General features: G+C 38.2%; 1 protein-coding gene across 4 annotated transcripts in view; it reads right to left on the reverse strand.

Moving 5' to 3' along the window:
- The window catches only part of ARHGAP21 (Rho GTPase activating protein 21), a 132,353-nt gene that overhangs the window by 25,291 nt on the left and 83,882 nt on the right, over window positions 1-23,180 (reverse strand). For 3 of the 4 annotated variants that reach the window (XM_018057103.1, XM_018057104.1, XM_018057105.1), the window contains 5 exons: window positions 21,248-21,340; window positions 18,923-19,001; window positions 15,740-15,794; window positions 7,828-7,857; window positions 4,620-6,510 (listed from right to left, as the gene is read on the reverse strand). In XM_018057103.1, coding sequence (XP_017912592.1) covers window positions 4,620-6,510; window positions 7,828-7,857; window positions 15,740-15,794; window positions 18,923-19,001; window positions 21,248-21,340 — 2,148 coding nt within the window. The remainder of the gene's footprint in view (window positions 1-4,619; window positions 6,511-7,827; window positions 7,858-15,739; window positions 15,795-18,922; window positions 19,002-21,247; window positions 21,341-23,180) is intronic. The other variant, XM_018057106.1, reaches the window with a different exon arrangement.

Genomic DNA, 23,180 nt, shown 5'->3' on the forward strand with positions numbered 1-23,180 from the left:
TTGGGTAACTTTCAGATAACTAAGTTCTCCTGAACTAGAGAAGAAAACAGCAAACCACTTCAGTATTCTTGCCTTGAGAATCCCAGTAACGGTATGAAAAGGCAAAAATATATGACACTGAAAGATGAACCCCCCAGGCCGGTAGGTACCCAATATGCTACTGGAGATCAGTGGAGAAATAACTCCAGAAAGAATGAAGAGATGGAGCCAAAGCAAAAACGATGCCCAGCTGTGGATGACTGGTGATGGAAGTCAAGTTCGATGCTGTGAAGAACAACGTTGTGATCCAGCTCTATCCTACAAGCTCTAAGATTTCTGAATTGGTTTTAAATGCCAGTGTCAACAAGGCTATATCAACCAAATTCAATTTTAGTTAGGCTAATCCTAATTTGGTACACACGTACTGGCCAACTCTAGGGTGAGAGGAACAAGAGAAAATATTTAAAGTATGGCAAAAATGAGGGTAGTACGAATTTTAGATGAAATTGAAGTGGGTAATACAACTGGCTTTTTTATATTAATAGTTATGAGTAGTAGTATGATGACCTAGATGGGTGGCGTGAGGGGGTGGGAGGGAGGCTCAGAACGGAGGGAGGGAATATATGTATACATATAGCTGATTCATGTCAATGTACAGCAGAAACTAAGAAAACATTTTAAAGCAGTTATCCTCCAATTAAAAATAGAAAAAAAAACACAAAAAATCAAGATTGGAGAATATACCTTAATACCTGCTACTAAAGAACAAACTACTTAGGAACCCATTATTCATCTTGTATTTTGTGTTTACTTGTGACAGGTGTTGAAATTTATTTTCAGGACATACTTTGAAGCTTTACAGGGCATGTGGGTATAGTGAAAGTGAAAGTCGCTCCGTCGTGTCCAACTCTTTGCAACCCCATAGACTATACATCCCATGGAATTCTCCAGACCAGAATACTGGAGTTGGTAGTCTTTCCCTTCTCCAGGGCATCTTCCAACCCAGGTGATGAACCCAGGTCTCCCGCAATGCAGGGGATTCTCTACCAGCTGAGCCACAAGGGTGTGAGTAGGTATAAACAAAATACTGCTAATGACTGATCTTCTTAATTTTAAAAACAAAGTGGTTTATTTTTTTCATTTTTCTAAGTCTTGTGACCCCAGAGGACTATTAGATGTTAAATGTATAACAAAATGCTGGAATTTTTTCTTTCTGCAAGATGTTTCATTATCTCTGTATTACACAGATAACAAAGTAAATGAATTGGCTCCATTCTCTGATATTTGGGGAAATAAAGCCAAAGCACCTATTTATTTCCATTGGTTATAATGCTTTCAAGTAACAAAAATAATTATTAAAATCACAGACTATTAAGACTCTGGAGTGTGATGCTACAAAAGCAAGCCTTAATTCTTTTTTCCTTCTAATTTAATGTTTCATGAAAAGCACAAAGCATAGTCCAACATTCTCCAAAGAAACTGAAATGCTCTAAATAAAAGAAAGGATTCATGGTCAAATACCTCTGAGACAAATGGTACTATATCCTGCCTAGAAAACTCATAAGATATAAGGAGTACATTCCTGAGAGTTCTATGATAGACAAACTTAATTTTTAAAACTCAATATTTCTCAATTTATTTGATCACTAATCTTCGCCCCCCCTCCCACCGCCTTTATCAAATGGAATTAGTGTTCCCAGAAAATACTTTGAGAAACACTGCAAATGGTCTCTTTTACTCCATTTCAATGCTGGTGTCTATCCTAGTAAGACATACATTTTAGAAAATAGCTAGATGGGAAACACAAACACCGGGACTTCCCCGGCAGTCCAGTGGTTAAGACTCTGCCTTCCAGCGCAGGGGGAATGGGTTTGATCCTTAGTTGGGGAACTAAGGTCCCATATTCCATGGGATGTGGCTAAAAATTAAAAAGAAAAAGAAAAAAAAAAAAAGAAAGACCTATTGGTCAGATAAAACTCTGAAGCTCAACAATATAGAAGGATTTCAATATTAAATTTTGGTACTTAAGAACGCTTACATCCATGTAAAAATCCAGTTTACATCCAAAACAGTGAAATCAATTCCGTGTTCATATCTCAGTTCTTTATTCTACCCTTTTCCATTGGTGCCGATCAAATGACATACCAGAGTAATCATATGCAGTACATTAAGGTTCTGGGAGGCATATAAGAAATAAATGGATTATAAAGTCATTTCTATATTGTGGGACTTTTAAGTCACGACTCATAAAACAAAAGATGTCATTCACTGGGAACTATAAAAGACTGAAATAAGTACTTGAAGTAGAATTTGATTCAGAAATAATTAGTGAGCATTTTTATTTTATAATGAACAAACAAAATGGTCTCTTTTAATCATTTTTCTAAATCTTTATATGCATATACAATTAAATAGATTTTTGTTTTATATTTTAGCCAAAGTTCTCTTTAATAACATAACTGACCTTTTGGTTTATTCCTATACCTAGTAGTAACTAGGAAGAAATACTAACAGATGTAATTAGCAAACTTTTTATTATTATAATATAATTGGATTATATTATTCTTATTAAGTAGAAACAAATATAATGCTATTATTCTGGTCTCACAGGCCTGTGAAATACAGCAGGATTTTTTTGTTTGTTTAAAAAAAATCATAAAACAATCATTTTTATACCATTTCCACAATAAAATTCTGCTATTAGGGGGGCTGGCCTTAAGGTTACAGATATAAACATGAGCACAATTGAGGCTGAGATTCCCTACAATGTTTACAATTTGAATATGTCATATATATTTTAAAAATGTGAGTTATATGGAATTTTTTTAAAAAGCTGATTCTGATAGTGTCACATGACAGTCCAACAGCGCAAGAGCTTTAAAAAATTTCTCTAGAAAAGAATAATTCTGAAATAGCACTCAAAGAACCACATTGTATTACAAAATCATGGCAAACTCTTCCTGAACCTATCCACTGAAGAAGAGTATGACCCTGGCTCAAAGCAAGGCTTGCATCACACACCTCCAGAGGAGGCTCTTCACGATGCACTCTGTACAAATGATGCCTCTGGAGTTATGCCCTGAGATGAGGCTGAATCAGCGAAGTCTCTATTGCTTATTAACTGTGTGACTTTGGGCAAGTTATTTAACCCCTCCATAGCTTAAGTTTCTCATTTATTACATGAGGATAATACTAAGGGACATACCCGATAATCTTGTTAGCAGATGGTATCTTAGACTTGATAAAAGTTTTTGTTTTGCTACACATTTAAACTATCATCTCAAAATTATCATTCATCTAGTATTTCAACAAATATTTATTGAGTCCCTTCTCTACCCCAGGCAGTGGTTCCAGACGTTAAGGACACAGATGTGAATAAAAAGATCTAAAATCCTGGCTCTCACAAAGTTTAGGCTTTAGATCTGCAGAGAAAGATGTAATAAAAAAAAAAAGTACAATGTCAAGTGGAAACAAGTGGTATAAAGATAAGTACAGTAGCTTAAGGACATAGAGAATGTCAGGTTCTGTGTGTATTTCAGATAGGCTGGTCTGGAAAGGCTGCTTTGATAAGGTAATGTCTGAGCAGAGGCCCAAATGTACTGAGAGAGACAGTCTTGTGAATATCTCTGGAATGCATTCCAGGGCTGGGAACTGGTGCCAGGGCCCCGAAGCAGGGTGTGCTTGGTGTGTTCCAGGGATGCTAGGCGGCTGGCATGTGCAAAGATGGGATGAGCAGAAAATGGGAGGTAGGGGCAGAGAGGTGCGGTGCGGTTGTGGGGCAGATCATGGAGGGCCTAGCCTGCCATAGGATTTTGGATTCTATTCCGAGTAACATAGCAAGCTAAACCAGGGTTCTGATCAGGAGTGAAATGATCTGGTTTATGTTTTTAAAAATGTACTGGTTGCTGTGTGAATAATATACTTGGGGCGTGTGGGAGCAGTCTAAAGCCTCAGTGAACGCGATAGATGTTCTAGATAGGGCACAGGCTTGTCATTTAAGTAATTTCTCCCCATCTATTCCAGGATTTATTCTAAGACAGAGTAATTCAGCAACAAAGAGGTCTTTTCAGTCGGCCCATGAATTAAAATTTATACAGAAATCAGCTTCAGAAAGTAAAAAGCACTGATGAAATGAAAGGTTGATTGCTAGTGATCCAAACTGTTCTACTTGGCTATTGTTTCAGCTGAATCAACAACCAAGCACAATTTGGTTTGCTGAGTCTCCCCAGATGGTAGGGATATGTTTCATCAAAATCAAGATTAACAATAGGTATTGGGTATGCAAAATTTAAAATAAAAAAAGGAAAATTGATGCTAGAAATAATTTTTGAGAGTAAAAGCTTATGGTTCTGGGGACTTCCCTGGCAGTCCAGTGGTTAAGACTCTGCCCTTCCACTGCAGGGGGACGAGTTTGATTCCTGGTCAGGGGACTAAGATCCCTCATGCTGTGAGGTGCAGCATAAATAAATAAAAATACTTAAAAAAAAAAAGCTTATGGCTCTGGTTTTTAGCAGAGTGTAGAAAATTCAGAACAAGTGTTTCAAGATCACAGAGTAAAATTCCTGGAAACTAGAAATACTTTGCTGGAAAGATTTGTGACATATTTGACATGTTAACCAACAACTATGAGGTGAGCTTACCTATAAATGGGATGGAAGCCAAGGAATCACCAGGTGGAGTGGTACTTGAGGCCTTCCTCTCCTCCATCCTTTTTATATGGACCTCCCGGCGAGCATCATTAGGCAGCCAGCAGGTGGTGTCTGAGCCTGTCTCCTGGTCACTCACTGCTAAGATGTAAGACTGATGCCTTAAAGGCTGCGGCGTCTGGCGACCAGACGGAGGTTTTTCTCTTAGGATGACAGTTTCTTTATTATCTACAGCGTTCAACTGCTGAATTTCCACCTCTTGTACATTTAAATCTTGATTCCTCTGAGTGACGGATAACTCAAAATCTGGAGTGCTAGCATTCTCACTTGCCAGAGTAGGGGGCTTAACAGAAGCTCCAGAAAGAGAGGGGGGCTTCCCAGTGTCCACTTGGTGATCGGGGGCGCTTTCCCTCCGTAACCATGTCTGCTGATTGAATAAACTGTTTTGATGCAAGTGATTTACTGGTCTTTGGTCTTTGATAGAAACAAATGAGTTCTGGCTGGAGGGTGGTTTCGGGACATGCGTAGAAGGCGCTTTCAGAGAGTTACTTCGGACTTTCCCAAGAGGTGACCTGTCTTGGGAAATCCCTCGAGGCTGGGACATTCCACAAGTAGTTTGAAAATTTCTGCTGGGCTGCAGGGGTTTTAGATCTGCTGGAATTTTTTTAAACTGAGACACTGATCCCCCGACTCTGCTGCTCACTCTCCTGCTGTCAGAATTCACCACACTCGGGGCCACTGTAAAATTGGAGCCTCGGAAAGATTTGTGAATTTCTTGCTGCCTGGATCTCTCGTAAATACCTCGCCGATCGTCCTGTTCGGTGAACCCAATCCACTTGTAAGTCTGCTTTCCTTCACCATTTGCATCCGGCGGTGGACATTCACCATGGACGTTTTCCGAGGTTTCACCCTGCCCCTCAATGTAATCCCACGAGCGAGTTCTGTGGTTACTAAAACTAATAGAAGGAGATGTCAGCGCACCTTGAGAGGCACTCCTCGGACAATACATCATCAACACAGAGTCCTCCAGCCTCTCCTGGGACACGCTGCGCTGCCGGACCTGGATGGACTGGGGCACTCGGTCCTGAGAGGTGCTCCGACGCCGTACCTGCAGGGCAGCGCGGTTCAGCACCACCTGGTTATAATCCGCTGTGCTCTGAGAGGCGGCTCTTAAACTGTCTAACCTTTCCTGAATGGTCCGACAGCCCATGTGCAAGCGCCGGTTATCAATATACTCTTTGTAAGTTTTATAGTTTTTCCAGTCTATGTGCTGATGCGAGTTGGGAGAGTAGTGGTTGACAGTTACCGAAGGAGACTCCACAGCTGGAGACCTGCTCACCAGACCTTCTGAGTGCCCGCCGTAGTGGCCAGATTTAAGTAAAATGCCAGAAGGTTCCAATGACCTGGAGCCGGGCTGATGGATGAGATGGGCAGTGGGAACCGAGGACGGCGGTGAGGTGGTTCTCGTCGCTGTTTTGAAAGAGGGCTGCTCGTTTCGGCCATACCTCACTTCCTCAGTCCTGTGAGCGGGAACTGTGTGGTTGCTTCTGTTAGGTAATAAATCTACAACCTTCTCAGAAGGTACAATAACAGTCCTTACACTCTCATTGCAGACACACACTGCTGTGTTGGACTTGGCCACCTCTGGTGGTGACGGAGGCACTTGGATTTCCATCCTGTAGGCCCTGCCGGGCTGCGTCAATACTGGGGGGCTAGTCTGCGGTTTGCTTGCTGTTGAGTCTGGAGGAGGTGGTTCAGGGGGCTGCGCCATGGCGGGAGGGGCGGATGACGGCCAAGGGTAGCAGACTGGTGGGGGCTCAGGGATGTTGCGGGCATTGCCGCTGTAGGCTTCATTGCCTTTCAGGTAGGCATCTTGAGAATATGCCTACATGGAGAGGAGAGAAATGGGTCACTTCAAACTCATCAAAGGAACACATTTCCAATCTTGTGATATACTCTTATTTTATGGTGCCCTGCCTTGCTCCCGAGTGGCATTTGCTAAAGCATGCATGCAGACACAATGTAAGGGGACTCCACAAATTCAGCTAGTCTCTCAGAAAGCAAATAAACTGTAGAATTTGCAAAAAATATAAATTATAATTGCCTATTCTCTCAAAAGATCTGAAACACATCAAATTCTATCCATTCCACCCGCCATAATTAGATATGGACATCTTGCTTTCAAAAATTTCCCCTTTTAAGTTTTATGTTTGGTTTTTTTTCTCCCTAGCAGTTGGCAGGTTAAATGGCTGCCTAATAAATCTCACAGCAAAAGAAGAACCTGATCTTTTGCCAGAGTGAAGGTGAAAATATTAAAAATCTTCACCAAATACATCTTTACTCTAGGCACTACTGCTATGATAAATAATATATTGAACATTGTCTTGCCAATTAATAACTGCTGAATTGCTAAAAATAATCCATTTTGATAAATTAGGTCCTCCAACAGCCATGTTAACTATTAAAATTTTTCAAATAGAGAATATACACATATTAAAGGCATAAAATATGAATAAAGGTAATTCATCTTCCTGTATATAATTTATATTTTTTATTTTACACTCATGCAAAATTGTATTGTACAAATTTATTTGGTCTCTTTTACCTGTTTTAAGGAGACATTTCTCTATTATGAACAGGCAAGCATGCAGTTCCAATTTTTTTTTAATCAACTATTTATGAAATTAGGAATATTTTAAAAAACTTAAAAGCAACAAATTAAATACAGAGACTCTATAAAACAGAGCTAATTAAGGTAACTCAGAATTATGTTCAATAGCTGAGACAGTTAGGTGTGGTGTCATGTTACATATTCTTTCCTAATCAAAACAAGCTTAATTCAAAACTATCTCCTGTCTTTGCATTAGACAGCTTGCAAAGCTCAAATGCAGCCACAAACATAACATAACGTAACAGCAAAGTACTAGGAAAGGAGAGAAGGTGAGATGCTTCAAAAATATACAGGGATGCAGATAAATGTTATGTTTTAACACCAGTTATGCACAGGATACAAAAATCAAACATAAAAAGAAAAAAATAATAAAGAAAACAATGTATCACAAACACATTCTGCAAATTAGTAAGATTAACACCACGAAGAGATTCCTCTAAGCAAACTGACAGTTTTAATAGACTGGCTTATTACAAATTTCTACAAAACATGACTTTAAAAGCAAGGAAATGGCTTCTGTGCAGTTCTTACCAGAGCTGTGACATCCTTTGTAAATTGTAGCTAGCAGAAAATAGGAAAACATAGTAGAAGCTGCTTACTGACATAAAGACAGAATCATGTTGTCATATTGATGCTGGAAAACAGCAAGCTAAAAATACATCTATACTGAATCCTCTGGAAGGTACCAAGAGAAGTAAAGGGCAGTGAGGCATAAAGATTAACTTCAGTTTCCATCTGAGCATCTTTTTCTCAGGCTTTTATCTGGCTCTGATTTGATTTGTCTACCATTCTTGAAAGCAAAATACATCTGGTAACATGCATTCCTGACAGATATTTCCTTCGATCTGCACTGCTGTCTGATACTGTGCTAGGAAGCTTCCCTTCCACGGGAACAACATTGATGCCTCTCAGTTCCCCTGAGCTTCTTCCATCTCTGCTTCCAGATGACGAAACGAATGCTCTATTATGCATTTAAAATAGTACAACCTCCTCCTTCCCCTGTAAATCGGAGCACAACCACCAGCTGTCAGCTGACTGCCGCTGCCTTGACACTAGCACTTTGCAATGAAAGAACGACTGTTGGGTTAACTGGGTTTCCCTCAAAAATTAAGATCTTTCCACACTGTCCCTTTTGTCCTGTTTGATTCACTTAAAAAAATAACTACTTAGTGGACATGAAAAAATACTGCTTCCAGAGTAATTCTTTTTCATGTATGATGAATACCATAAAATCTGAACCAGGAGACCGTGAGAAACGAAAGCCAAGTAGATGAAAGAAAACATGCATACCATAATACTGTGAAGGTGTGAAAACAGTCAATCCAAATAGACATTTTGGGCATTTGCCACTGATGTAATAAGCCTATCTTTTTCATGCTGATTACAGTCACACTGAGACTGTTACATGACAGGAAAACTGTGCGGATGAGTGTGTTGTCTGGTTCAGTATCTCCAGAGCATGTGTGTGCAGTTTTATGAAACATCACCTGAAAGGGTGTATCCCCTGTGCTCAATAAAGTAAAGTTTGGCTGATGGGTTTCATGACTTCTCAAAACTTCTACTACATTAACATACGCTGTAAAACTCAACATGAAGCTACAAATTTATTTGGCCATGGAACCCATTTTTTTCCCTGGGGGTTTTTACACAATTCAAATTTCTGCTAAGAAATGCTGCTCTAGAACTAATAATTTAGACATATCTCCTTTATTCAAATTCGGGGAGGAGTATTATTTTTAATAATAGAAGTATATGACCAGAACTATTGGGTTGGCCAAAACAAACTTTTTGGTCAACCAATATTAAATACTTGAAAGGTATTTGACATACTTTAGATAATGCTAAAATTTCTAGTCTATATTCATAGGTCCTCACTTCTGGGTAAAGTGATGGCAAAGGGGTCCTTAAAATACATACACATGGACCATGCATTACCAGTGGACTGACTAAACAGAATAGCTTATAGATACAGTACTATTGTCTAATGTAAGCAAATATGCTTGAGACTACTAAAGTAAGAATTTATTCAGTAGTAGTATTGAATTTCCTCACATAGTCTCTCATTTCATGGATACTAAAAAAGCTTGTTATCTATGTAAATGTTTCTCATTCTCATAAAGTTTAAAAACCAATACATTCAATTAACATTCCTGGGGAAATCAGCAGTGCTCTAAGGCCACTGTCGCTTAGTATGTCTTCCAGATAAGTCATGAGAATAAACTTCAATGGCTATGCTTAGAGGTGTGGAACAGACAGAAATTAGCTCCATGATAAGCTAGAGGAGTAAACTAGGAACAGATAATATGCATTGTAAGGAGTCCTCTTCTCCCATAATGCCATTCGGTTTTCTTCTGGAAAACAGCCTACTAAGGAAAGCTTTAGCCAGGGCTTGGGCAAACACTGGGGTGGATTATAGCATTCAACTCTTCCAGGTGAACATGGAATCCATTGATTAAGTTTCCCATTCTGAAAACAGAATTTAAAACTCTATAACTTGCTCATAGCTGTGACTGTGGCGTGCTTTCTTGTGAGTCAGAAAGTAAGTCTTCCACTGAGACGTCACAGTCAGACATTTCAATGTTTTAACTACCCATTGGGAATCTCTGAATTGTCAACAGGCACCAATTAAACAGAACAAAATATCACTTAAAGTATTCTTTATCTAATGATATTTGTTTATATAGTTTTTGTATAATTATATCCTGTTATAATGATGTCAAAATCATCCTGTGTTAATGTTTGTCTGCAGTGACATGGATTTGAGCAGACTCTGGGAGACAATGGAGGACAGAAGAGCCTGGCCTGCTGCAGTCCAAAGGGTTGCAAAGGGTCGGACGTGACTTAGCAACTGAACAACAACCATCCATGGCATGGCCCAGAAATTTTTGAGACCAATGTCATAAGAATTGCATATCTGGCTCATAATCACTTTGACTTTTACATTTAAGTCCAAATGGATACTTCGTAGTATATATCCAGAAGTTTTGATAGAATTAGACAATACTCAGATTTTTTTCAGACTGATTAGCACTTAGAAATTCAACAGGCAATGACCAAAAAAAAAACCAAAACTCTGGCCAATTTTTTTCATTAGTCCTTTTAAATATCACTCAATGTTTTTTCTTGAATTTCCTTTACCCTTGTTCTTAAGTTTTATATCTTATAGTAGCTTAGTAGTTTAAAAGTTTATAATGTTAAAGTTCAAGCCATATCTATATGAAAACAGAATAGGAGCAACCCTGTCGTGCATACAGATCCAAAGGGTTCTCTAAGCGGGGGTTGAGGGGAGTGAGTAAGGATAGATGCCTTACAAATGTCTTCATTTGGAATTAGAATTGTAAAGAGCATTTAAATAAAATGTAATGTTAACAGTCTGGATCTTAATTATATGTACAGTGCCTAACAGTAGCTAAATAATCTAAAAGTAATCTTTCAGTTCAGTTTTAGTAGAATTGCATCAAAGTCACTATTACCATACCCATTACTATAGTATTACTATTACCATACTGTATTTACTGTCTAGTAAATAATAAAAACAAACCAACAAAAAGAGTGCAGAATAAATAAGCTACTAAGATTAAAATTCCTGCCTACCAGTTCACCATTAACAGGCTGGTCTGTTAATACCTGTATCTATGACAAAAGCAAAAATAACCACCTATCGTGTTTGTATAATTTTCAAATACATGCCAGATATGTCACAGTGGGGCATGGGAGAAGGGGATGTTGTGGACAGCTTATACCTTTCTAAATCAGTTGAAACTTTTCTAACAAGCATGTATAGTCTTATAATTATTTTAAGTGAAAGTCACTCAGTCGTGTCCAACTCTTTGCGACCCCATGCACTGACTACTATACAGTCCACAGAATTCTTCAGAATACTAGAATGGGTAGCCTTTCCCTTCACCAGGGGATCTTCCCAACCCAGGAATCGAACCCAGGTCTCCCACACATTGCAGGCGGATTCTTTACCAGCTGAGCCACGAGGGAAGCCCAAGAACACTGGAGTGGATAGCCTACCCCTGCTCCAGCAGATCTTCCTGACCCAGGAACTGGACCGGGGTCTCCCGCATTGCAGGCAGATTCTTTCTTAAAAATACATTTAAAATAAGGTAAGAAAGCAGAAGAACGTAACTGCTTCAAACTTTCAAAATATGAAAGAACCTTCCAGAATTCCTGTTCTTGTTTCCCTATTCTAAAGCAGGACCACCCTGATGCCCATGTGGCAAATGGACACCTAATTTTTAATCGAATAGTACACTGAGTGTGGAACATAATAAATAATTACTTGATTAGAAAGTACTTCTGATAAATCTAAAGGAAAACTTGGGTAAATTACGTTTCTCAATGGATGTGACAATATTCATGGAGTGGTAACTAGGGCAGTGGATGCAGAGCCCAGAGACTGGTTACCCTGACAGCTCGGACCCTGACAGGCGGTGTGACTGTGTCAGCCACCGGACTGCTTCATCTGGACCCAATGGCAGTGTGGAACGGTGGTTTAGCTTCAACTACAGGCTATATACAGTCTCAGACCTGCGTGGGTTCAAGTCCTAGCCCATCACTTTCTTCCCTGTTACACCAGAAAAGCTGTTTAACCCGGCTGTGTTTAACAGAGAATAACATGGAGTAGGCTCCAAATGCCCTTGTCAAACACCAGACACACCTGAGAGTCTCCAGAGCCATCACAACTGACCAACTCAGAATTCAGTCTTGAGTCCGTGGTGCTAAAGCCTTACCAAAATGTCTTGAGGTGTGAAGGGAAAAGAATGCTCAGATCTAGCCCTCCTACAGTGGGTCCATATTTTTTTTCCCCTTAGCACTGCCCTTTAGGGACTTCCCTGGTGGCTCAGATGGTAGAGAATCTGCCTGAAATGTAGGAGACCCAGGTTCGGTCCCTGGGTCCGGAAGATCGCCTGGCGGACATGGCAACCCACTCCAGTATTCTCGCTGGAGAATTCCATGGACAGAGGAGCCTGGTGGGCTGCAGTCCATGGGGTCGCACAGAGTCGGACACGACTGAGGGACTGACACTACCACTAGGACTATCGCCCTTTAGGCGACTTGATGGGTGATGGCTGTTTCATTCAACGTCTGAGAAGGCAACACAATCGTTTCACTTTTTTAAAAGTGCAACAGGAAGTGCTTTTTATTTTGCAATACCACCATAAAAATATGAACCTGTCTAAGATTATGATCATAGTCTAAAATATCATTACATAAGACCATCACACAACTGAAATGCATACAAAACTAAACATATTGTGGATCCAGATATGTTTAAAAGACAAGGCTGCCAAGTAAAGAAGTACTATTACCAGCACTAGTTTAATAACATAATGAAGAATTCTTAACTTTACCAATACTTTGTACTTTTCAACACTGTACCACTGTCTTCTGTAAATTATGACATTTATTATTATATACCAGTCCTTCCGTGAGGCAAGTTTTAAATCAAATTTTCTAGGTCGCCTCTCAAAGATGAGCTGAGGACCTCTAGAACCACTTGGTCTTTACATCACTTGAGGAGCAAAAGTTCATGGGCACCCCATCCTGCTGTTACCCAGGCAAACATATGTAAACTGAGAAAACAAGCTTTCTCTTGGGTAAATGATGTTTACAGTGGCTGTAAAAATGTTCCTGTTTTCTTTACAATGAATATTTCAACCTCACAGGGACAAATACATCTTTACAAGCATGTATTTTAAGTAACAGATTTAAGACCAACATAAATACTTCTGAAGGCCCCTTATTTTCACATGTTTTTTTAAATCCCAGATTCTCTTTGTGTTTTATAATAGCTTTGTAAAATGACACTTGTAGATATCCTAGCTAAAAACACTTACGTGAAAAAGAAGTTTCTGCATTTTGATGTTCTTCGGGGAACAACGCATAGCCTACATTAACTATATACACTCCTTCAATTTTCTAAGAAATTACAGGACATGCAAATTTGAATGAAGACTGGGTTTAAAGGTGAGGTTTTCTTTCATTATCAAGGATATGGACTTTTAACTTTTTTCTTTAATTTTTAGAATTTTTATTTATTTATTTCTTGATGTAGACCGTTCTTAAAGTCTGTGTTTAATTTGTTATAATACTGCTTCTGTTGTTTCATGTTGTGAGGCATGTGGGATCTTAGGGCCCCAACTAGGGATGGAACCGACACCGCCTACGTCGGAAGGTGGCGCTTTTAATTCCTTATGCTTAAAATAAAACAACAAGTTGTAAGAATATGACTTTTCTGTTACAATATATCAGGACCCTTTACTGAGGAATTTTGAAGATCTGTGTGCTTGGGTCAGCCCAGTGAACCAACTTTTCCCTGTGGTGCAACAATTTGTAGTTTCCCTCTGCTGCTGCTGCTAAATCACTTCAGTCGTGTCTGACTCTGTGCGACCGGCAGCCCACCAGGTTCCCCCGTCCCTGGGATTCTCCAGGCAAGAACACTGGAGTGGGTTTCACGCATTTCCTTCTCCAATGCGTGAAAGTGAAGTCACTCAGTCGTGTCCGACTCTTCTCGAACCTATGGACTGCAGCCTACCAGGCTCCTCCGCCCATGGGATTTTACTTTAGATAAAACACAAAGAGACTCATCAATTAAATTTCCCACTGATCACATCCTTAGAACATTATTGCATTGCTGATCCCCTGCATCAACCAGGATGATCAGCTAGGATGATCATTCTGTGCTTGATTCCTTTCCCTTGGCATTTATTCATCGCCAGCTACTCTGAAATGAACTAATTCTTTCACTGTTCTAACAAAGCCCCACCAGTGCCTTCACCTTAGCGAGGAAAGAGTCTACTAAAGATGACTCTTCCCTAGAGTTCTGGTTCGGAAGAGCACTCTATCTCTGAGTCAGGAGAATACAACAGTTCAAGGTCAAGTCTGCCCTACCCTGTTAGTATCACCTCCTGGTCCTTTGCATAAGAAGAGCCCTAGAGAATAAGCCCCTCTTTATTCTCAATCTAGTGACTTCACTGCCTTCCATGGTTATGATTGTTACTCTTTCATTGTGCTGAATGATCAGGGTAGGAACTCTGCAACTAATTCTACTTGATTAAGAAAACCATCATGGATGGTTATCCCTCCTTGATCAGACACCACTGACCTCAACAGAACTGTGCACTTAAGAAGGATAATCTTTTATCAGTAAAACTGCCATTTTAAAATGAAATCGGCCTGCCTTGAAAACACAAGGTTGATCTCCACGAATTTTGGTTAATTAAATTTTACGTGTAAGTCAATCAGTTCAGTTTAGTCGCTCAGTCGTGTCTGACTCTTTGCGACCGCATGGACTGCAGCACACCAGGCTTCTGTAAGTGGAATTATTAGGATTAGCTTTAGTAATAATTTTTGTAAAAAAAAAAAGTGTTTACAAAGATTATTTGAGCCAAGTTCAAATTAACGCCTTATAAATGAGAAACATCCTTTTTTGATTCCTATCACAAAGATTCCATTAGTTCTGAGTAAAACAGCAATGGTGGTGCTGCTGCTGCTGCTAAGTCGCTTCAGGTGTGTGACTCTTTACGACCTCATGGACTGCAGCCTACCAGGCTCCTCCATCCATGGGATTTTCCAGGCAAGAACAATGGAGTGGGTTGCCATTGCCTTCTCCGAAACAGCAATGACAATTCTCTAAAAGGAAGTTTTCTAAAAATCACAAACTTCAGCAGCCGCTACTATTTCCCCAATCTAACTGCTTTATTCTGCTGAACTACAAAAGTCAACTGAGGGAAAGTATTCCTGAATGAAATTTGTCTTTTTTTTTACCATCAGCAATATCTGAGTTTAATAAAGGAGTTGAATACTCCATTCAATTTGTTTTCTTTCTCAAGAGGAAAAAGGTATTTTAAGACAAATGCTATAGGTTTTCAGCTATCTAATTTCATTCCCTCTCTAAGATGTTAACATATTTTTCCCTTAAGGTGTGGCCTGTACTCATTGTGAACATTCCTTCTAATGGAATGAATGGATACTGTTGAAAACTGTTTGGTAAGTTAATTTATAAGCAGTAATACTTACTGAAAAAATAAGAAATGGCTTTCATACAACTTCTGACTTTATAATTTTTTTTTAAAGCCTAATTCCTGGGGATATTTACTTGCATCCTGAGGTTTGGCTTTGGTCAAAGGAATAATCTAGAACGCAACACTGGGGCAAACAAACTCTTTAGGAATCTCATTCCAAATGACAATAGCAAGTTTACTGTGAAATTAATAAAACATTCTCATGTTGCTTAACTGTAAAAAATTGACAGTGGTCTGTGTCTGTCTCTCTCTCTCTCTTTTTGGTAAAGTGTAGAGAAAAACAGAGTGTTTAAAGGTTTTCCCCTTTAGAATCTTTTTTTAAAAAATATAATTTACCTCTATCTTTAGAGAATTTTTATTAACATTCATAACTATAAAACAATCCACATATTTAAACAAATAAAACTTACCACTTGGAGAATGTCTTCATCTTTTGGCATAACACTAAGTTCCAATGTTGTATCACTGAAATTGAATATACATAAACTATTTTAGGGGAGGCAAAAATTATACAAGAAGGACATAAAGGAAAAAAAGAGGTAACTCAGGTATTTTTATGAGTTTAACTTGCAGATTTTAAAAATCTTTACTTTCAAATCCAAATCATTAAAATGAAAAGCAATACTTTTTATGCATATATAATAATTATGTACATATGTTTGAGCTATTCAGAATTGGTCAAGTGTTCTTTACAACATGCTTCTAATTTAGAAACACCAAGTATATTACTTATATTGAATATTCCTGGAACAAAACTCATCAATATATAATTATGTATTCCTTTATCTCAGGTCACAAAACAAATTACAAATTTTTACTACATAGTCTCACTGTTTATCAAGTTAAAAACCCATTAACACGAAAATAATCAAAGAACCCTCAAATTTAACATTTTAAGCAATACTGAGCATCCTAATTTTGAAATATTCCCTCTTGGCCTCAGAAGGGAAGGAAATAAGAGTTCACCATCACAATCATCAAAACGATGCTTTATCTTTAAAAACCACACAGCATCTCAACTATTTGCTTTCTTCTCCATGATTTAATTTAGCGCTTTTACAGGAATAGCTCAAAGTCTCATTTTATTTTGGTACTGCAAGTGTCCTGTTGAAATAATAGACAAGTTTCTCTAGGTTTAAAACAGCTCAAAGGGAAAAATTATATTGAGTCCTGTGATATCAGAATTACATTGAGATAAGCAAGGATAGTGGTGCTGTCCCCAGCTAGGGCTTCAGTATCTATCCTAACAATACTGGATAGATTTCCCCCCAATACAATCATGAGATTAAGAAACAAACAACAAAAAACCCCAAATCTAATAATTTACTGGTGTCTCTATTTGAACCCTTATTTTTAGGTTCATAAATGCAAAGAGAATAGTAAACCAGTAAGAACCACAGGTTCAAATAAATTCTACTAAGAAAATATGTAAGTACTTGAATTTCAACATTTAGAGTTGGTAGAAAATACATACTGATGCTTAGATAAATTCTTCTGCAAGGATACATTTTTACATTAATACACTGCAGAATCTCAATGGCTTTGTGCTGCATTAATCCATTTGCTACCAACTGCAGACAAAAGGAACACAATTTTTTAAAAGAAAAATAAGATCATGAAAAAAAAACATTTATTTTATTTATTTATTTAATTTTTCAAATTGCTTTACTGGTGAAAAATTAAGACTGTCATTCCAAAATGTTATTATCGTGAAAGATGAACTGCATCAGTAACCAAAAAAAAAAAAAAATAATAATAATAATGTGGAGTTTGAGGAAAACAAAGATTAAATTATGGTTGTTTTGGGAAAATGGTACTTTTAAAGACGATATGTTAAGAAATACCCTGAAAACTCTTAAATTATAGGTTGACAAAACATATTGTTATATTTATCATGATCTAAATTATTTTCAAAAAGAAAATTTGGGTAGATCTCCCCACTGCCTCTGAGGGAGGCTTTCAATTCTTCACCAGTCCCCAGGTTTCCTCAATACTTAAGATCAAATAGGTGTCACTCAGGAACACCTAGAATCCAATAGTAAAAAGAATACTCTGAAATCAATAAATCATGATCACCCAACTCTGAAAGTGGCAACGTATTAGGGCATTTGTGTAAATCGTTGTTGCTGCTTAGTCACTCAGTCATGTCCAACTCTTTGCAACGCCATGGACTGTAGCCTGCCAGGCGCCTCTGTCCATGGGATTTTCCAGGCAAGAAGACTGGAGTGGGTTGCCATTTCCTCCTCTAGGGATCTTCCTGACCCAGGGACTGAATCTGTGTCTCTTGTGTCTCCTGCATTGGCAGACAAATTCTTTGCCCGCTGAGCCACTGGGGAAGCCCGCTGGAGAAGCTGGAGTGGGATGCCATTTCCTCCTCCAGGGATCTTCCTGACCCAGGGACTGAATCTGTGTCTCTTGCGTCTCCTGCATTGGCAGGCAAATTCTTTGCCCGCTGAGCCACTGGGGAAGCCTGCTGGAGAAGCTGGAGTGGGATGCCATTTCCTCCTCCAGGGATCTTCCTGACCCAGGGACTGAATCTGTGTCTCTTGCGTCTCCTGCATTGGCAGGCAAATTCTTTGCCCGCTGAGCCACTGGGGAAGCCCGCTGGAGAAGCTGCAGTGGGATGCCATTTCCTCCTCCAGGGGATCTTTCCAACCCAGGAACTGGACCTGCATCTCTTACATCTTCTGCATTGGCAGGCAGGGTTTTTACCACTGACGTCACCAAGGATCCTCATGTAAATAAGTGAGATTATAGCATGAACTGCTTCAGACATGGTTAGAGGAGCTTGACAGAAGTCTTCAGAAAACAGTGAACTTCAATTTAATTACAGGCCACTGTGTGCGGCTAATATAAAGCGATAGGTCACCTAAAAGTTCCTGTATTTCAATCTGGGTAGAACCTCTTGTGATGATGATCTGGAAATCAGACCCTAGTAGAGTCATGGCTTATTCTTGGTCAAAATTTAATATGGCAACCTCTTTGGCTTTTGATTTCCGTATTTGTAATTAAAAAAAAAAAGTCTAGGTGTGTGACAGAGAGAAAGAGAGTTGGACTAAATTATCTTTATAGTCAGTCACTCTATAAATACTATTCTACCTCTAAAACTCAAAATCCTATTCTGCAGACAGTAGGCAGACAAGTGGATTAAAAGATGATTTCTTGTGGTCTTTGTTAAAACAAATGAATCTGAGCCAAGAATATTATTCAATAAGCTATTTAAAGATAAGTTATCTTAGTAGTTTTAAAATAAATTATATATGCAAGTATTTCTATACATATTATAAACAAATTTAATTGTCACTTCAAATAAAAGTAAGAAACTTAATGGCAAATCTAAAATGTATGCCTCTCAGGCTCAAAAGGATTTTAATTACAAATCTAGTAAATTTGCCAAAACAAAGCCACCAAATACGCCATCCTCTGGTAGTACGCTCTTGGCAACTTTCAAATGCATTTTCAACTTTAAAGGAAGGTGTCCTATCTTTACATCAAATCAGCTTCTTATAGGAATACAATATTGTATTAAGTCTACTTTCTTCATTGATTTATAAAACCCATCTTTGGCCAAAATTAACCATGTCAAGACTTACCTGTTCTGGATTAAAGCAATTACTTGAGAATAGGTCTTTCCAATAACACTTTCTCCATTGACTTTTATAATTCGATCACCTTCAAAGAGGAATTAAAAAAACACATGAGGAATTCCTTTACAATGTCACTTCTGAGTACTTTTGTAATACTTCCTGAGTAATATACTTATTTTTGATATATCCTTGCTCATTGTTTTGTAAAGTATCTTTTATAAAAGTGATCCTAAATTTTAATATATCCAGCTTATGAGACATAATGATGTTTTAAATGAAGAGTGCAGCAACTGATGAATTTAGAAACCTCAAAAAGTATTTTATCTCTAAATATTTATATAAATAAATCCCCTAATTTTATTTATTTATTTTTTAAGTTTTTTGGCTATGCAGTGCAATATGTGGAATCTTAGCTCCTCGACCGGGACACAGCCCTGGTGTGGAGTCTTAACCACTGGACCACAAGGGAAGTTCAGTGTCCTCCGATTTTAGTCCAACTAATTTCTTTGTCGTATTCTCCCAATCTCTCAGAAATTAAATATGGGTATGCACATGGGTTTGACTTTATATATATTAACTTGTTCTTCATTTTAATGGGGTAAAGGATGTCTGGATGACACAAAAAAATTCAATGGAGCATAAAAGAAAATAAATGAGAGGAAGGACAAGGGAAAGAAGAAAATAGAAAAAATGTACTTTTCATGTGCCTAGCACAGCCCCTCAACTATGACCAAAAAAACAACTAACAAATTAACAGTGCATCCTAATATATCTTAGGAATGACACCCAATACTTACACTTGTAGCTGAAAAGATATTTTAATCAAAAGGCAGTGAAAGATAGTTTTTCATTAATTCCCATTTTAAATTATCTCATGTTTAAAAACAAGAGAAAGGGGTAACTATTTTAGTGTGTGCATTACTCTAAGTCCTAGCTAGTTTTTATGAAAATCATAAGTCACAGAATATTTTAGAACAAACAGACCACACCCTGCAGATATGCAGCTGGGCTTGCTTGCATTGCACTGGAGACTTCAGTTACTCTTTGGGGACTTGGAGGGATGGAATGAATTGGGAGATTGGGACTGACACATATACACTACTGATACGATGTATAAAATAGATAACTAATGAGAATTCTACTCTATAGCAGAGGGAACTGTACTTGATGCACTAAGGGGTGTAAATGGGAAGGAAATCCAACACAGAGGGGTTTTATATATAAGTATAGCCAATTCACTTTGCTGCACAGCAGAAACTAACACAACACTATAAAGCAACTATACTGATAAAAATTTTTTAAATAAAGAAAATTTACCATTTTAACCAAAAAAATAAGCTACTCTTGGTGGTGGAATGAACTAATTCATCTCTGGCAGGCCAGGCTCTTCTGGAATTTGGAGCATCAAGATTATTTTAATTAGATCAATAAATATCTTCATCATTTTACTATTTTGTTCACCTTTGTCAAAATTAAATGTATGCAAAATAGGTTGTTTTAAAGGGCCTCTGAGAGTCCATTATTAAGTGGTAACTAAAAGTGCCCGTTTTTTTGAAATTAAAAGATCCTTGCTCCTTGGAAAAAAACCTATGACAAACCTAGACAGTATATTAAAAAGCTTTGCCAACAAAGGTCTGTTTAGTCAAAGCTATGGTTTTTCCAGTAGTCATGTATGGATGTGAGAGTTGGACTACAACGAAGGCTGAATGCCAAAGAATTGACACTTTTGAACTCTGGTACTAGAGAAGACTCTTGAGAGTCTCTTGGACAGCAAGGAGATCAAAACAGTCAATCCTAAAGGAAATCAACCCTGAATATTCATTGGAAGGACTGATGCTGAAGTTGAAGCTCCAATACTTTGGCCATGTGATGCAAAGAGCTGATTCATTGGAAAAGACCCTGGGAAAAGATGCTGGGAAAAACTGAGGGCAAGAGAAAAGGGCAACGGTTGAGAGGATGAGATGGTTGGATGGCATCACTGACTCAATGGATGTGAGTCTGAGCAAACTCATGGAAATAGTGATGGAAAGAGAAGCCTGGCGTGCTGCAATACATGGGTCGCACAGAGTCAGACACCACTTAGCAACTGAACAACAACAAAAGTGCCCACAAATTGCGTGTGCGTGTGCTAAGTTGCTCAGTCGTGTACAACTCTGTATTTCTGTCAGAATGTATCTATTTGGGTATCAGGAAGCATATAACTAACTAGGTCTCAGAAATAACTAATATGAAGAGGAAGAAAGAAACATACAGAAGGAGAAAGAAAAATATGGAAAATGAAATATGGAAGAAACAAAGTAAGAAATTTAGAGTCTGTTTAGATATCAGCACCTGTGCATAATCCAGCTTCAAAAGCAGGTCCGCCCTCTTTCACCTGTTTAACAAAGATGGTGTCCATGGGTTCCAAGCGGTTTCTTTGTTTTCCTGTGGGAGAGAAAAGATCCAAGGCATGGTTTCACTTCATAATATTTTCATAAAATAGCAAAACAGGAAACTATGTTTAATTGAGACAATTAAGCCAAGATCTTTTAATGAAGTGTTAACCACATATCCTGGATTTGAATGCTGAAGTCATTATTAACAGTATTTCACAAACTCAAACATTTATTTTGCTTCTTTCATAACACAACTGCCACAGTAGCAATGGTTTCCATTTATTGGGAACATTCTGTATGTAAATTACTACACTAAATACTACCAGCCTGAGAGCTAATTTCCATAGTGAGTAAATATTACCATGGAACAAAAGTGGACACAGAGGCTCAGGGAGATTAAGTAAGTTCTCCAAGATCACAGAGCTTAATTATACAGGTGGTACTCAAGTCTACTGCCTTTTTTCTTTTTCCATTTGTTTAGTAATTTATTTTTATCAAGTCTACTGCTTTTTAATACTGCATGGTATTAAGCACTGAAGTCATAATGCTAAGTAAAACAGTTCTTTTCCTTTAGGGATGCTGGAGGGAGACAGACATATGAATGAAGAATGATACGACAGTATTAAAAAACAGAGACAAACACAACAGACAGTCATGGTGATGAGGAGCAGGTGATCAAATGGGAAAGTCAGGACTGCGCCAACTGCTATCCATAGACCAGCTCAGGGACTTGCTAAAAATCAATGTTTGGAGTCCAATCAGAAATCTGCTTTGTCCACAATTTTCCCTGGTGATTCACCTACACACTAACATTTGAGAACAACTGACAGTTTCAATACACAGAAGTAAAAAAAAAAAAAAAGGAGCCATGGATGAGAGAACATTTAAAGTAAGTGATAAGTACGAAGGTAAGTACTGAGAGAGGACAAACAGGTAGATACTCAGAGTGTGGTCCCCAGACTGGCAGTATTGACAAACCCAAGAAGTCTGTTCAGATCTACTGAATCAGAACACACAGCCCTGACTCTTTAAAAAGAATGTAACTGAGAAAATAATGCTTATACATGTATGGGATAAATTTAATCCATTTTGTTAGACTGCAATGCTGGGCAGAATTTGATTGAGTGTCAAATATAAAGAATCCATAATTGTCATATAAAACTTTTTTTATATGAATTTTTATACATTGTACAGGATGCAGGGATCAAGACCATCCCCAAGGAAAAGAAATGTAAAAGGCGAAATGGTTGTCTAAGGAGGCCTTACAAATAGCTGTAAAAAGAGAAGCAAAAGGCAAAGGAGAAAAGGAAAGATACACCCATTTGAATGCAGTGTTCCAAAGACTATCAAGGAGAGATAAGAAAGCCTTCCTCAGAGATCAATGCAAAGAAAGAGGAAAACAATAGAATGGGAAAGACTAGAATCTCTTCAAGAAAATAAGAGATACCAAGGGAACATTTCATGAAAAGATGGGCACAATAAAAGACAGAAATGGTATGGACCTAACAGAAGCAGAAGATATTAAGAAGAGGTGGCAAGAATACATAGAAGAACTATACAAAAAAGATCTTCATGACCCAGATAATCATGATGGTGTGAGCAACAACCTAGAGCTGGACATCCTGTAATGCAAATTCAAGAGGGCCTTAGGAAGCATCATTATGAACAAAGCTAGTGGAGGTGATGGAATTCCAGTGGAACTATTTCAAATCCTGAAAGATGATGCTGTGAAAGTGCTGCATTCAATATGCAAGCAAATTTGGAAAACTCAGCAGTGGCCACAGGACTGGAAAAGGTCAGTTTTCATTCCAATCCCAAAGAAAGGCAATGCCAAAGAATGCTCAAACTACTGCACAATTGCACTAATTTCACACACTAGTAAAGTAATG

The sequence above is a fragment of the Capra hircus genome, chromosome 13 (assembly GCF_001704415.2).
Source record: "Capra hircus breed San Clemente chromosome 13, ASM170441v1, whole genome shotgun sequence".
Classification (NCBI taxonomy): Eukaryota; Metazoa; Chordata; class Mammalia; order Artiodactyla; family Bovidae; genus Capra; species Capra hircus.